Source organism: Lipotes vexillifer, unplaced genomic scaffold (genome assembly GCF_000442215.2).
Source record: "Lipotes vexillifer unplaced genomic scaffold, Lipotes_vexillifer_v1.1 scaffold141, whole genome shotgun sequence".
NCBI lineage: Eukaryota > Metazoa > Chordata > Mammalia > Artiodactyla > Lipotidae > Lipotes > Lipotes vexillifer.
Window position 1 is genome coordinate 938,113 of NW_006792108.1, and position 16,704 is coordinate 954,816.

The following is a 16,704-nucleotide window of genomic DNA, read 5'->3' on the forward strand; positions in this document are numbered from 1 at the left end:
GGAATGCCGGCACCCATGAGACGCTGAAAGAGGCAAGGAACAGATTTCTCCTCCAGAGCTTCTGGAGGAAGCACAGCCCCTGGAAACATCTTGATTTCAGATTTCTAGCCTCTAAAACTACAAGGTAATAAAGCCCTGTTGTTTCAAGCCACCAGAGTTGTTGTAGTTTGTTGCAGTAGCCCTAGAAAGCTAATAACCCACACCTTTGGGAACAGGAAGGGAAAGAGAGCTTAGAGTTAGGAGAGGTAGCAAGAAGGTTAAGTGTCATGGAAACCAAAGCAAGAGTTTAAAAAACAGACGAACAGAGGCAGTGGTGTTAAATGTGAGGGCCTAAGGGGTGAGACTGAAGAGCGAGGGGAAGGCGTTGATAGGATGGAAGGTAATGATGACAGCTGACCTGTACCAGGCACCCGCCCTGAGAACTTCATAGGTATTAACTCTCTTCATTCTCACAACAACTCTAGGACGTATAAACTGTTATTATCACCGTTTTATAGGTGAGTAAACTGAGGCACAAAATGATTAAATAACCTGAACTCAGTAAAATAAGTAGTAGATGGTGTGGCCAAGAATTGAACCAGAAACCGTGTCTCTAGCACCCACATTTTAACCACAGACCATACTTCTCCTCCCTAGAAGTACGTGTTTCTCAAGGTTCTGACTTCAGATCTTTTATCAAGTAAGGTAAGTGATAGGTCTTGAGAGGAAAAGGCATTTTTGAAAGTCATTTTGGGGTAGAAGGGAGGGAGGATGAGAAATTTGGCATCCCCTGGGCTCCATCTTTTCAGCCGAGGGGGAGAGGAAGCAGTGCCGAAGCTGAAGGAAGCAGCCAAGCTTCAGGCCACAAAGAGTCTAGGGAAGAGGACGAGGGTGTAGTGAAACAGGGAGCTCTAAATTAAAAATGTCGCACAGGTGAACATGCTCCGTGTCATTTCCTTGACCAGCTTTTGACTCTGTGCTGTGTCTATGCCCATGGAGCCTTCACTCTGTGCTGTGTCTGTGCCCATGGAGCCTTCACTCTGTGCTGTGTCTGTGCCCATGGAGCCTTCACACCATGCAGAACACGAGGTGCAGAGAAGTAGCCGAAGGGGAATTGTCACCACCATTTCTGCATGGAATGTGCTCTGTTCAGAGCTAAGGAAGGAGTCAGAAGTACACTGTATGATGCTTGTCCTTAGAGACTCTGGAGCTAGTTGGAGAAATGGGACATCCGTGTGCCAGAAGGTAACACAGAGCATGTGGCCACTGCGTGATCAAGGCTAATGGCAAGATTAAAGAGACTGGAGTGTTGACCATGGGCCAGAGGAGCCAGCAGGGCTTCAAGAGGAAGATGCAGTTTCAGCTGGTTCTTAACTGACGAAGGCATTTGATAGCTGGTCAAGAACCACGGGGACATTTCACATGGATGGAAAAGTCGGAGGGAAAGATGGTTTTACAAGAGTTTGGCTCAAAGGAGTGTCAGCATACTCTACCTTCCACCCCTGCCTTGTTAAATTATTTAGAACCACTACAGACTTCAAACAATTTGCCTATGTATTGGTGTCTAACTCATCAGGCTACATGCTACAGTGGAAAAGATTAGAGTTAAAATTTGTTGCTCACTTGTGTGGCCTTGGGTGAGTAACTTTACCTCTTGAGCCTCAGGTTTCCCATCTGTAAAATGTAGAAATGATTTCTGTCTTTTAGGGTTGTGATGAGGCATTAATGATCAATATTGAGCGTGGTACCTGGCATTGAATAGTGTCTACATTTTTTTCCAAAGGAGGTAACAAATTGGATGATGCAATTTATTATTATTTTTTTTTTAAAAATAAATTTATTTATTTTTGGTTGCATTGGGTCTTTGTTGCTGTGCAGGCTTTCTCTAGTTATGGCAAGTGGAGGCTACTCTTCCTTGCCATGCGTGGGCTTCTCATTGCGGTGGCCTCTCTTGTTACAGAGCTTGGGCTCTAGGCGCATGGTCTGCAGTAGTTGTGGCAGGTGGGCTCAGTAGTTGTGGCTCGTGGGCTCCAGAGCACAGGCTCAGTAGTTGTTGGCACGGGCTCCGTGGCATGTGGGATCTTCCCAGACCAGGGCCTGAACCCGTGTCCCCTGCATTGGCAGGCAGATTCTTAACCACTGCACCACCAGGGAAGTCCTGCAATTTATTTTGTTTTATTTTTTTAACATCTTTATTGGAGTATAATTGCTTTACAATGGTGTGTTAGTTTCTACTTTATAGCAAAGTGAATCAGTTATACATATACATATGTTCCCATATCTCTTCCCTCTGCATCTCCCCCCCTCCCACCCGCCCTATCACACCCCTCTAGGTGGTCACAAAGCACCGAGCTGATCTCCCTGTGCTATGTGGCTGCTTCCCACTAGCTATCTGTTTTACATTTGATAGTGTATGTACGTCCATGCCACTCTCTCACTTTGTCCCAGCTTAACCTTCCCCCTCCCCATATCCTCAAGTCCATTCTGTAGTAGGTCTGCATCTTTATTCCCATCTTGGAGCAATTTGTTGACTGACAATTCCTTTCTGAAGAGGTGACTGCTGAATCTCCTGTAAATGTTAGCTTTTCATAAGGCTGGAGTATATTTGCTGTCTTGTGTACTAACTATTTGTGTATACGTCTCTCCCTCGTTGACTTAGCCTCTGTATGAGAAGAGCTGTGATGGTCCAGGCTCTTCATCTGTACCTCTGAGAATTCTTAATTCTTGGAGGACCCAGATAGGTTTGCTCAGACATCAGGGGTTTTGCCCAAATTCCCCTATAACAGGACCATCTTCCTCATATCCATCCTCTCCTGGTAATACTTGTGAGTTCTTTTTTATTTTTGGCATTTTCCCCATGATCTACATTATTAGAGTTTTTAACAAGGAGTTCAACAGTTTCAAGTACCTGTGGCCTTTATTTCCACTGTAATTTTTCTTCTTATCTGTCATTTTGTGCTCCTTGAGGGGAGTTATTTATATAAGAGCTAGAAGTTCCATGCTGAGTCACAGTCCTTGTCCCTTCAACCCAATAATCCTTGGCAAAAGGGACAAGAAGGAATGGTTTTGGGGGGAGATTGGTTCAAGACGGCAGAGTAGAAGGACGTGCTCACTCCCTCTTGCGAGAGCACCGGAATCACAACTAACTGCTGAACAATCATTGAGAGGAAGACATTGGAACTCACCAAAAAAGATACCCCACATGCAAAGACAAAGGAGAAACCACAGTGACATGGTAGGAGGGGCACAATCACAATAAATCAAATCCCATAACTGCTGGGTGGGTGACTCACAAACTGGAGAACAATTGTACCACAGATGTCCATCAACTGGAGTGAAGGTTCTGAGCCCCACATCAGGCTTCCCAACCTGGGGGTCTGGCAATGGGAGGAGGAATTCCCAGAGAATCAGACTGAAGACTAGTGGGATTTGACTGCAGGACTTTGATAGGACTTGGGGAAACTGAGACTCTACTCTTGGATGGCACACACAAAGTAGTGTGCACATTGGGACCCAGGGGGAAGGAGCAGTTGACTCCATAGGAGACTGAGTCAGACCTACCTGCCACTGTTGGAGGGTCTCCTGCTCACTGTGGAGACAAGGACACTGGCAGCAAAAGTTCTGGGAAGTACTCCTTGGCATGAGCCCCCCCCCCCTAAAGTCCACCATTAGCCCCACCAAAGAGCCTGTAGCCTCCAGTGCTGGGTCACCTCAGACCAAACAACCAACAGGGAGGGAACTCAGCCCCAGCCAACAGCAGACAAGCAGATTAAAGTTTTACTGAGCTCTGCCCACCAGAGCAACACCCAGCTCTGACCACCACCAGTCCCTCCCATCAGGAAGCTTGCACAAGCCTCTTAGATAACCTCATCCACCAGAGGGCAGACAGCAGAAGCAAGAAGAACTACAGTCCTGCAGCCTGTGGAACGAAAACCACATTCAAAGAAAGAAAGACAAAATAAAAAGGCAGAGGACTATGTACCAGATGAAGGAACAAGATAAAAACCCAGAAAAACAACTAAATGAAGGGGAGATAGGCAACCTTCCAGAAAAAGAATTCAGAATAATAATAGAGAAGATGATCTAGGACCTCAGAAAAAGAATGGAGGCAAAGATCAAGAGGATGCAAGGAATGTTTAACAAACGCCTAGAAGTATTAAAGAACAAACACCTACAAGAATTAAAGAACAAACAAACAGAGATGAACAATACAATAACTAAATCAAAAATATACTAGAAGGAATTAGTAGCAGAATAACTGAGGCAGAAGAATGGATAAGTGACCTGGAAGACAGAATGGTGGAATTCACTGCCATGGACAGAATAAAGAGAAAAGAATGAAAAGAAATGAAGACAGCCTAAGAGACCTCTGGGACAAAGTCACATGCACCAACACTCGAATTATAGGGGTCCCAGAAGGAGAAGAGAGAGAAAAATGACCTGAGAAAATATGTGAAGAGATTATAGTCGAAAACTTCCCTAACATGGGAAAGGAGATAGCCACCCAAGTGCAGGAAGCACAGGGAGTCCCAGGCAAGATAAACCCAAGGAGAAACACTCCAAGACCCATGGTAATCAAATGGGCAAAAATTAAAGACAAAGAAAAATGATTGAAAGCAACAAGAGAAAAACCACAAATAACATACAAGGGAACTCCCATAAGGTTAACAGCTGATTTCTCAGCAGAAACTCTACAAGCCAGAAGGGAGTGACACAGTATATTTAAAGTGATGAAAGGAAAGAACCTACAACCAAGGTTACTCTACCCACCAAGGATCTAATTCAGATTCGATGGAGAAGTCAAAAGCTTTACAGACAAGCAAATGCTAAGAGAATTCAGCACCACCAAACCAGCTCTACAACAAATGCTAAAGGAACTTCTCTAAGTGGGAAACACAAGAGAAGAAAAGGACCTACAAAAACAAACCCAAAACAATTAAGAAAATGGTCATAGGAACATACATATCGATAATTACCTTAAATGTGAATTGATTAAATGCTCCAACCAAAAGACACAGATTGACTGAATGGATACAAAAAACAAGACCCATATCTATGCTGTCTATTAGAGACCCACTTCAGATGTAGGGACACATACAGACTGAAAGTGAGGGGATGGAAAAAGGTATTCCATGCAAATGGAAATCAAAAGAAAGCTGGAGTAGCAATACTCATATCAGATGAAATAGACTTTAAAATGAAGTATGTTACAAGAGTCAGGGAAGGACACTACATAATGATCAAGGGATCAATCAAAGAAGAAGATATAACAATTATAAATGTATATGCACCCAACATAGGAGCACCTCAATACGTAAGGCAACTGCTAACATCTATAAAAGAGGAAATCAACAGTAAAACAATAATAGTGGGGGACTTTAACACCTCACTTACACCAATGGATAGATCATCCAAAATGAAAATAAATAAGGAAACACAAGCTTTAAATGACACAATAGACCAGATAGGTTTAATTGATACTTATAGGACATTCCATCTGAAAACGGCAGACTGCACTCTCTTCTCAAGTGCACATGGAACATTCTCCAGGATAGGTCACATCGTGGGTCACACATCAAGCCTCAGTAAATTTAAGAAAATTGAAATCATATCAAGCATCTTTTCGCACCACAACGTTATGAGATTAGAAATGAATTACAGCGAAAAAAACGTAAAAAACACAAACACATGGAGGCTAAACAATACGTTACTAAATAACCAAGAGATCACTGAAGAAATCAAAGAGGAGATCAAAAAATGCTTAGAGACAAATGACAATGAACACATGACGATCCAAAACCTATGGGATGCAGCGAAAGCAGTTCTAAGAGGGAAGTTTATAGCAATACAATCCTACCTCAAGAAACAAGAAAAATCTCAAACAACGTAACCTTATACCAAAAGCAACTAGAGAAAGAACAACAAAGAAAACACAAAGTTAGTAGAAGGAAAGAAATCATACAGATCAGAGCAGAAATAAATGAAATAGAAACAAAACAATATCAGAGATCAATAAAACTAAAAGCTGGTTCTTTGAGAAGATAAACGAAATTTATAGACCACTAGCCAGACTCATCAGGAAAGAGAGGGAGAGGACTCGGGCTTCCCTGGTGGCGCAGTGCTTGAGAGTCCGCCTGCCGATGCAGGAGACGCGGGTTCGTGCCCCGTTTCAGGAGGATCCCACATGCCGCGGAGCGGCTGGGCCCGTGAGCCATGGCCGCTGAGCCTGCGCGTCCGGAGCCTGTGCTCCGCAAATGGGAGAGGCCACAACAGTGAGAGGCCCGCATAACGCAAGAAAAAAAAAAAAAAAAAAAAAAAGAGAGGGAGAGGACTCAAATCAATAAAATTAGAAATCAAAAAGGAGAAGTTACAATGGACACTGCAGAAACACAAAGCATCCTAAGAGACTACTATAAGCAACTCTATGCCAATAAATTGGATAACCTGGAAGAAATGGACAAACTCTTAGAAAGGTATAACCTTCCAAGACTGAACCAGGAAGAAATAGAAAATATGAACAGACCAATCACAAGTAATGAAATTGAAACTGTGATGAAAAATCTTCCAACAAACAAAAGTCCAGGATCAGGTGGCTTCACAGGTGAATTCTATCAAACATTCAGAGAAGAGCTAACACCCATCCTTCTCAAACTCCTCCAAAAAACTGCAGAGGAAGGAACACTCCCAAACTCATTCTACAAGGCCATCATCACTTTGATACCAAAACCAGACAAAGATACTAAAGAAAAAAATTACAGACTAATATCACTGATGAATATAGATGCAGAAATCCTCAACACAATACTAGCAAACAGAATCCATCAACACAGTAAAAGGATCATACACCATGATCAAGTGGGATTTATCTGAGGGATGCAAGGATTCTTCAGTATACGCAAATCAATCAATGTGATGCACCATATTAACAAACTGAAGAATAAAAGCCGTATGATAATCTCAGTAGATGCAGAAAAAGCTTTTGACAGAATTCAACACCATTTATGATAAAAATTCTCCAGAAAGTGGGCATAGAGGGAATCTACCTCAACATAATAAAAGCCATATATGACAAACCCACAGCAGACATCATTCTCAATGGTGAAAAACTGAAACCATTTCCTGTAAGGTCAGGCACAAGACAAGGATGTACACTCTTGCCACTATTATCTAACATAGTTTTGGAAGTCGTAGCCATGGAAATCAGAGAAGAAAAAGAAATAAAAGGAATACAAATTGAAAAGAAGTAAAACTGTCACTCTTTTCAGATGACATGATACTATATGTAGGCAATCCTAAATATGCCACCAGAGAACTACTAGAGCTAATCAGTGAATTTGGTAATGTTGCAGGATACAAAATTAATGCACAGAAATCTGTTGCATTCCTATACACTAACAACGAAAGGTCAGAAAGAGAAATTAAAGGAACAATGCCATTCACCATTGGAATAAAAAAAATACCTAGGAATAAACCTACCTAAGGAGGTAAAAGCCCTCTACTCAGAAAACTTCAAGACACTGATGAAAGAAATCAAAGATGACACAAACAAATGGAGAGATATACCATGTTCTTGGATTGGAAGAATCGATATTGTGAAAATTACTGTGCTACCCAAAGCAATCTACAGTTTCAGTGCAATCCCTATCCAATTACCAATGACGTTTTTTTACAGAAGTAGAACAAAAAATCTTAAGATTTGTATGTAGACACAAAAGGCCCTGAATAGCCAAAGCAATCTTGAGGGAAAAAGCAGGGCTGGAGGAATCAGACTCTCTGACTTCAGACTATACTACAAAGCTACAGTAATCAAGACAATATGGTACTGGCACAAAAACAGAAATATAGATCAGTGGAACAGGATAGAAAGCCCAGAGATAAACCCACACACCTATGGTCAGCTAATCTATGACAAAGGAGGCAAGGATATGCAATGGAGAAAAGACAGTCTCTTCAATAAGTGGTGCTCGGAAAACTGGACAGTTACATGTAAAAGAATGAAATTAGAACACTCCCTAACACCATACACCAAAATAAAATCAAAATGGATTAAAGACCAAAATGTAAGACTGAACACTGTAAAACTCTTAGAGGAAACGTAGGAAGAACACTCTTTGACATAAATCACAGCAAGATCTTTTTGACCCACCTCCTAGAGTAATGGAAATAAAAACAAAAACAAACAAACAGGGCCTAATGAAACTTAAAAGTTTTTGTGCAGCAAAGGAAGCTATAAAGAAGACGAAAAGACAACCCTCAGAATGGGAGAAAATATTTGCAAAGGAATCAATGGACAAAGGGTTAATCTCCCAAATATATGAACAGCTCATGCAGCTCAATATTAAAAAAACAAAACAAAACAAAACAACCCAATCAATAAATGGGCAGAGACCTAAATAGACATTTCCCCAAAGAAGACATACAGGTGGCCAAGAAACACATGAAAAGCTGCTCAACATCACTAACTATTAGAGAAATGGAAATCAAAACTACAGTGAGTTATCACCTCAGACCAGTTAGAATGGACATCAGCTGAAAATCTACAAACAACAAATGCTGGAGAGGGTGTGGAGAAAAGGGAACCCTCTTGCACTGTTTGTGGGAATGTGAATTGATAGAGCCACTATGGAGAACAGTATGGAGGTTCCTTAAAAAACTAAAAATAGAATTATCATATGACCCAGCAATCCCACTACTGGGCACATACCCAGAGAAAACCATAATTCCAAAAGGCACATGCCCCCCAATGTTCATTGCAGCACTATTTACAATAGCCAGGTCATGGAATCAACCTAAATGCCCCTTGACAGACAAATGGATAAAGAAGAGGTGGTACATATATACAGTGGAATATTACTCAGCCATAAAAAAGAATGAAATTGGGTCATTTATAGAGATGTGGATGGACATAGTGTCATACAGAGAGAAGTAAGTCAGAAGGAGAAAAACATCTATCGTATATTAATGCGTATGTGTGGAACCTAGAAAAATGGTACGTATGAAGTAGTTTCCAAGGCAGAAATAGAGACACTGATGTAGAGAACAAACGTATGGACACCAAGGGGGGGAAATTGGGGGGCGCGGGTGGTGGTGGGATGAATTGGGAGATTGCCCTTGAGATATATACACTAATATGTATAAAATAAATAATAAGAACCTGCTGTATAAAAAATAATTTAAAAAATTAAAAAAAAAGAATTGGTTTTGGGAGAGCCATCTATTACAATATATACAGACTGAGACTGCATGTACCATCTGATGTTAACTTCAAGTGCCCCTCCCAGCCCCTTCATCTGTCACCTGAAAATCTGTGTGCATTCTTCTGGAGCGTTTTTTTGTTTGTTTGTTTGTTTTTGACTGCACCTCGAAGCTTGCAGGATATTAGGGTTTGAACCTGGGCTACTGCAGTGAAAGCGGTGAATCCTAACCACTGGACCACTAGGGAATTCCCGTGTTCTGAAGTTTTGATGCATCTATAGACATTTGTTCTGCACCTTTCTGGAAATGTGGAGCATAGAATGGTAGTAACAAGCACAGCAGAGTGGAAGAATTCCAGGCTGATGCTGTAGTTCTAGTCCTGCCCCTAGAGAGAAACCTATGAGTAAGGCTCCTACTTGCTCAGGCAGCTGAGCATCAGAGCAGGGCATGCAGTGTGAGGGGAAGGCTGCCAGGCTATCTCCCAAGGGGCCACCTAGCATGGCAGGTCTTACCAGGGTGAATCTCCCAAGAGCAAGTTTCAGGCTCACAGCTTGTGGGCTTAGAAACCGGATCATGGGGGCAGAGTATACTAAGTACTTTTTGAGGAGGTGGATGTGTGGAAACCCAGGGTGCCAGTTTGTTAATCCACACCGAGGACCCTGTCTGCCGGAGAGGTGGGAATACTCGTGTGATTTCTCTCTCCCTGCCTTTGGAAGCCACATCCTAATCTGAAGGTTGTCTGGTGAGCGTTGTCAGAGTGAGGGCAGTTAAGTGGATAAAGGAGAGAAAAATTGCGTGTCAGTGCCGTCTGGTTATGCATTTGGAAATTTTGAACTTTGCGCCTGTTGCCTGGCCGGGCACTGCCCGGGTTTGTCTCTTACATGTTTTGTTTATTGTTGTTGTTTGTATTGTTATTGTCTTTTCCTTGGCCGACCAAACCTCATTCTGATTTGAATCATCCTTTCTTAAAATTCCTTAGAACTTACGAATTGGCCCAGGTCACATCCTGCCCCACCCCAACCTTGGGAAAATTTAAAGTAACTCTTCATACCTCTGACATGACCTATGATTGCTGATTTATAATTTACCTCTGAGCAGGTTTTCAGTTTCCTTCATTTCTGGGTTTCTAGTAGACTTCTCACTGAGTCCTTCCAGTACTGATAATATGTAAACCGATTGTTTTACCCTGCCATTGCTCAGTTTCCTCATCTGTGTAAGGTACCAGATGAATTAGCTAACCGCTAAGGTAACTTCCAATGCTAAATTTCTACCTTCAAGTTTCAAGAGATTTTCCTCTTTTTTTTTTAACTGCAGTATAGTTGATATACAATATTTCAGGTGTACAGCATAAGTGATTCAGTGTTTTTAGCTTATACGCTATCAAAAGATATTACAAGACAATGGCTATAATTCCCTGTGCTCTACCATACATTCTTGTTCTTACTATTTTACACATAGTAGTTTATATCTCTTAATCCCCATACCCCTAACATTCCCCTCCCCACTTCCTTCTCCCAGCTGGTAACCCCTCTAAAAAATAATACAAAGGAACGTATATAGCAAAACAGAAACAGACTCACAGAGATTTTCCTTTTAATGAAAAAATTTTGTGATTTGGTGAAGCTTAGCTTTGCTGCATCAGATGGCATGATTCCTTAACAAGTCCCCCCTGGCTGGTTGGCATCAAATAAGGCTAACACCTTTCCTTGGCTTTTATTTAAAGAACAAATCTGGACTCAGTCCACCATGAGTTTGAATTGCCGCTCTGTCCTCAGAGTGCTTCTTTGGAAAAATCATATAACCTTTCATATTTTACTTGAGGCTTCTAAAATGATTTTCTAATTCTCTTTTCCATCAGTAATTTATTAACTGGAATTCTTCTGTAGTGAAGAACTTTGTCTTATCAACTGTTTGGCTTAAGTATGGTTAGTAAAGGAAACGCAGGATAAATGCTTTCTTCTTTCCTTTTATTTATCATTTTCTTAATAATGAATTGGTATTTTATCAGCCTCCAGCAGTGATATGAGTGTTTTTATCTTTTGAGCTCAGAATTTTAAAATATAGTTTGTATGTATCAGCAGATGTAATCCATATCTATATAATCGATATAAGTTAATACAATCAATATTGTTTCTGATGAAATTGACATGAAGCCTGGGATTTGCTTTAAACTACTCTGACACCTAAAAAGCAAACCGGCAGAAAAGGGAGTGGAATAGGTGAATATTGGAAAGGTTTTTTTTTTCAGCTTTTTTGGGAAGATCTTTATTTAGTGAAGCTGGGTGGTAGGTACATCAAGTCCATTGTAATATTCTTTTCACTTTTAGTATGGTTGAAATTTTCCCAGATAAAATAGCTCTAAAAACATACATAATTTTAAGGTTATCAGAGGTGTAAATCTGAGTTCAGTCTTTAACTCTGGCCTATACATGAATACTGTGGAAAAAGATTCTTCGATGTTTATTGAAATGCCAGATATCACAACAGTTTCTAATCCTCATGCCACTGACAACAGCATGCCAATTATGTGCATATTTTCCAGGACTTTGGAAGAATTTTAGTATTTAACTTTATTGGATCTGTTTATAAAACTCTTGTCACAATAACTGAGGCTGTCCACTTTTGAATGAAACAATGTTCAGGAGATAATATAATGTGAAAATCAATTGGTATCACAGTTCTTATATTACTAGCATCCCTTAAGAATTTGAAACAAAGTTACTTAATGCTCTCTGGATTTTATGCCAGAAAATAATTTGGCATTTTAGCCATTCTGCACTGACTTCTTCAATATAATGGTGCTATTTCTTATTCCAGGTTTAAGTTTATCTATTCATGGGGCTGAAAAGCGTTTGCAAATCCACCAACGGCGAAGTGTGGCGAGCCACCCAGGGTCACGTCGCCTGCCCGTGGTCAGGCATTCCTCACTCCCACCAGGCAGAAGGTCAATAAAAATGGAGGCAAGGTCTTCTGGAATCACTAATGGGGAAACCAAAGTCTTCCACCCAGGTAATGCATGGGGAAGGGTCAACAGGGACCTGTGTTAGCAGCAGGCTGACACAGCCTGAATTATATTTTTATTGTCTAACTCTTCTATGCTTCCAGTTAAGCTTGGTTTTTCTTTTTTTTAAACATCTTTACTGGAATATAATTGCTTTACAATGGTGTGTTAGTTTCTGCTTTATAACAAAGTGAATCAGTTATACATGTACATATGTTCCCATATCTCTTCCCTCTTGCGTCTCCCTCCCTCCCACCCTCCCTATCCCACCCCTCCAGGCGGTCACAAACCACAGAGCTGATCTCCCTGTGCTATGCGGCTGCTTCCCACTACCAAACATAAAATAGAAAGCTTGTTTTTTAAAAAGAGTCTTGGGGTTTTTTTTCCTCTCTCTCTCTCTTCACTTCAGTCAGTGGTAAATGTCACCAAGACCAATAAGAGGGAAGAGAGCTTGATGTGTCAGAAAAGGTTAAGGCAACATTCCACTTACAGTGGGAGAATCTAAATGAAAAACTTCAGTGAATAAACTTGCTCAGTTCAAAGAAGCTTATTGTATAATAAAATAATACAGAGATTTGGCCAGTTTCTTGATAATTTGCTCTAAGACAGCTCGGGGAAAAAGTCAAGCTGAAAATGTCCGCTTTGAAGCCTCAGTTATGTGGCTTGACTTGCCTGTATTTCCTCCTCAGGTGAGGGAGAGGACTAAAGTCATATGAAGTTTCAAGGCTCTGAGAAGCATCTGTGATCTCTGAAAAGTGTTAAAATGAGTGTATATCAAAGTTGGTAATTACAACTAAAAGTATTTGGGTGAGAGGCTCATTTAAGTATTCATTCGTTCAACAAAGGTATTGAGTGCATACTATATGCCAGGCATTGTTTTGGGTGCTGAGGAAAAACAAGTGAACACTGTCTTTCTGACTCACAGGAACATCAAACTGTGAGGAAATTCTGTAGTCACTTAGTATAAGTCTCACCCAATCCTGATTTCTCTGTGTAATGTCCTTGCAGGTGGCCGCCCAACCTCAACTAAAGTCAAGTTTCCTGCTCTAGCCATGTCATCTTCTTTCGCTCAGCTGATAACCTTGTTTCCTAACCTCATGGAGAAACCCACAAGCCACTGGGCCTGAATGACTGCAGGTCCCTTACCCTGCATCTCCACGTATATCTCTGTTTACTCCCATCCTTCACCCTTTTCCTCTGGTTTTTAAAAGATGAGGGTCTTCCCACTGTCCTTGACCAAGCTTTCACCTGTATCCTTGGCCACACTTTTCCTCTCTTGGACCTTGCCCTTTCCCCTCATTCTGTGAAGAAGGCTAAAGCTTCTCTCGTTCTAATCATCTTCATTTGACACCGCATCCTTTTCTCTCTTCCGCCACTTCTCCCTCCCTTCTGAGCCAGACTTCTGAAAGAGTCATCTGCTTGGCTTGGCTCTACTCTGCCTTCCCAGCCACTCTTCAACCCAACACTGTCGGGTTTCTGCCTCCTCCTCTCCATCATGGCGGTTCTTGAGGCCCTTAGTGACCCCCTTTTACCATAATGTGGCGAGTAGCAGACTCTTCTGATGCACCCGACCAGGATGGACCACGACTTCTTCCCAAAGCACTTCTCTGACTTCCATGACTTCTGATGGCCTTCTTTCTTGGTTCTCATCTCACGTCTCTCACAGGTAACTCTTAACAGTTCCCCAACCTCCAGCATCTCTCTCATCCTCTTGCCTCCTGTCATAGTGTATCCTTTACCCCAAATGCAGAATGATTCATTTCCACCCCTGATCATGCCATTCATCTTGCTTGTCCTACTCGTTCTAGGGCAAAGGCCAAACCTCTTAGCAAGTTAAAAACAAATGCCCATCATGATCTGGCCCCTAGTGCTTCTCATCCTTTTTTTGCCCCATTCTGCCTTAAACTTTATACTCTAATGTGTCAGCTGGGGTTCAACCAGAAAAGCAGGGCCAGTAGAAGATTTATACTAGAGATTTATTAAAAAGAATTGAATTACATGATTGTGAGGGCTGTCTAGGCCAGTCTGAAATCCATAGGGCAGGCTGTTAGGAAGGGCAGGCTGGTACTCTTGGGCACAGTGGAGGTCACTGTCTACAGGTGGAATTTCTTCTTCAGGACAGCCTTAGCTCTGGTTTTAAGACCTTTTGGCTGATTGAATCAGCACCTCAACCCTCTTGTCTAGGATAATCTCCATTATTTAAAGTAACCGATTATGGACTTGTAAAACACCTTCACAGCAGCATCCGGATTAGTGTTCACCGAGTAACTGGGGACTCTAGTCCAGCCAAGTTGGCACATCAACTAGACCATGACGTCTGATCAGACTGACTTGCTTTCAGCTCTCCAGACACATGATGCTATGTCATATCTCTCAACCTTTGCTCATGCTGCTTGCTCTAGGATACCCTGGTTTTGCTCCGTAATCTTTTAATATTCTGAAATCATCTGTCTCTCCACCATAAGGTCTTTAAAGGCATGGATTCTGGGATATTTATCTTGTACCTCCATTAAATAATTTGTAGGGTAGGACTGAACTGACCCTTCATTAGCTGTTTTTCAGACTATTATTATAGAGTTCCTTAAATTTTTTTCTAGGTTTATTAGGGTATAATTGACAAATTACAATCGCATTCTAATTGCTCTACCTGCCTTTCAGCAAATATTTATTGAGGGCCACTTTGGTTGCCAAGCATTCTTCAAGTACTTGGAATACATCAGTGAATGAAACAAAGATCCCTGCCCCTGGAGAGTTAACATATTACGTGGGGGAGATAGGTAATATATAAACATAATAAACAGTGTTTAGGAAGAAAAATATTACGGATAAAAGAAAAAGTAGGGGAAATCAGGTGGTAGGGTTGCATGTTGCAATTTTAAATAAGGTGGTCAGCATGTAGACCACATTGTGGAGGAGATGTGTGATCAAGGGCTAGAAGGAGCTGAGAGGGCCGCTGAGATGGGCAAGTTCATCCCAGCAGAGGGATAGCTAGTTGACAGGCCCTACGATAGGAATGAGTCTGGCAGTTTGAGGAAAAGCACGGAGACCCCTGAGCTTGGAGTGAGAAGGAAACATCAGCTCAGTGAGGTCAGAGGGACCAGATGGGGCAGGGCCTTGCAGGCCATGTAAGGACTTTGAGCCCTATATGAAATGGGAGCTTTTAAGGGGTTTTGAGCAGAAGAATCCCATGATCTGACTTATTTTTTAACAGGATCACTTTAGCTGTTATTTGAGGATAGACTATAGGGGTAGAGGGTGAAAGGAGGAAGGTCAGATAGGAGGCCACCATAATAATCAAGTCAAGACATGATGGTAGCTCTTACTAGGGGTAGAAAAAGGCACATGAAAAGTGTTAAACATCACTAATTATTAGAGAAATGCAAATCAAAACTACAGTGAGGTGTCACCTCACACCAGTCAGAATGGCCTTCATAAAAAACTCTACAAACAATAAATGCTGGAGAGGGTGTGGAGAAAAGGAAACACTCTTGCACTGTTGGTGGGAATGTAAATTGATACAACCACTATGGAAAAAAGTATGAAGATTCCTTAAAAAACTAAAAATAGAACTACTATATGACTAGTAATTCTACTACTGGGCATATACCCAGAGAAAACCATAATTCAAAAAGGCACATGCATGCAAGCACTATTTACAATAGCCAGGACATGGAAGCAACCTAAATGTCCATTGACAGATGAATGAATAAAGAAGATGTGGTACATATATATATAATGGAATATTACTTAGCCACTAAAAGGAACAAAACTGGGTCATTTGTAGAGATGTGGATGGACCTAGACACTATCATACAGAGTGAAGTAAGTCAGAAAGGGAAAAAAAAAAATTGTATATTAACATACATATGTGGAATCTAAAAAAATGGTATAGATGATCTTATTTGCAAAGCAGAAATAGAGACACAGACGTAGAGAACAAACGTATGGATGCCAAGCGGGGAGTGGGATGAATTGGGAGACGGGGATTGACATATATACAATATTGATATTATGTATAAAATAGATAACTAAGGAGAACCTACTGTAAAGCACAGGGAACTCTACTCAGTGCTCTGCGGTGACCTAAATGGGAAGGAACTCCAAAAAAGAGGGGATATATGTATACGTATAGCTGATTCACTTTGCTGCACAGTAAAAATTAACACAACATTGTAAAGCAACTATACTCCAATAAAAATTTAAAAGTAAAATAAAGTTGGGCCACAGAGTTTCAATGGATTAGACGTGAGATAAGAGAGAAAGGAGAGCTAAGTGTGACTATATGGTTTTTGACTTGAGTAAATGGGTTTGGTATCAACTGAGATGGAGAAGGCTGAAGGCAAAGCAGACTTAGTGGATTTGAGGGCAGAAGTGGGGTCAGGATCGGAAGTCTGTGGGCAACTGGAGAGATCACGTGGGTGGTGGGATAAACGTATTTGGAGTTTGAGAGATTGGTATAAAATCGACTGTTGTTGACAAGTAAATGACAAGTAAATCATCTTTTTTTTTTTTTTTTTTTTTTTTTGGGA

General features: G+C 41.2%; 1 protein-coding gene across 4 annotated transcripts in view; it reads left to right on the forward strand.

Moving 5' to 3' along the window:
- The window catches only part of ANO4 (anoctamin 4), a 448,962-nt gene that overhangs the window by 199,573 nt on the left and 232,685 nt on the right, over positions 1-16,704 (forward strand). For all 4 annotated transcript variants that reach the window (XM_007465342.1, XM_007465339.1, XM_007465341.1 and 1 more), the window contains one exon: positions 11,992-12,183. In XM_007465342.1, the coding sequence (XP_007465404.1) occupies positions 12,129-12,183 (55 nt within the window). In that variant the 5' untranslated portion in view covers positions 11,992-12,128. The remainder of the gene's footprint in view (positions 1-11,991; positions 12,184-16,704) is intronic.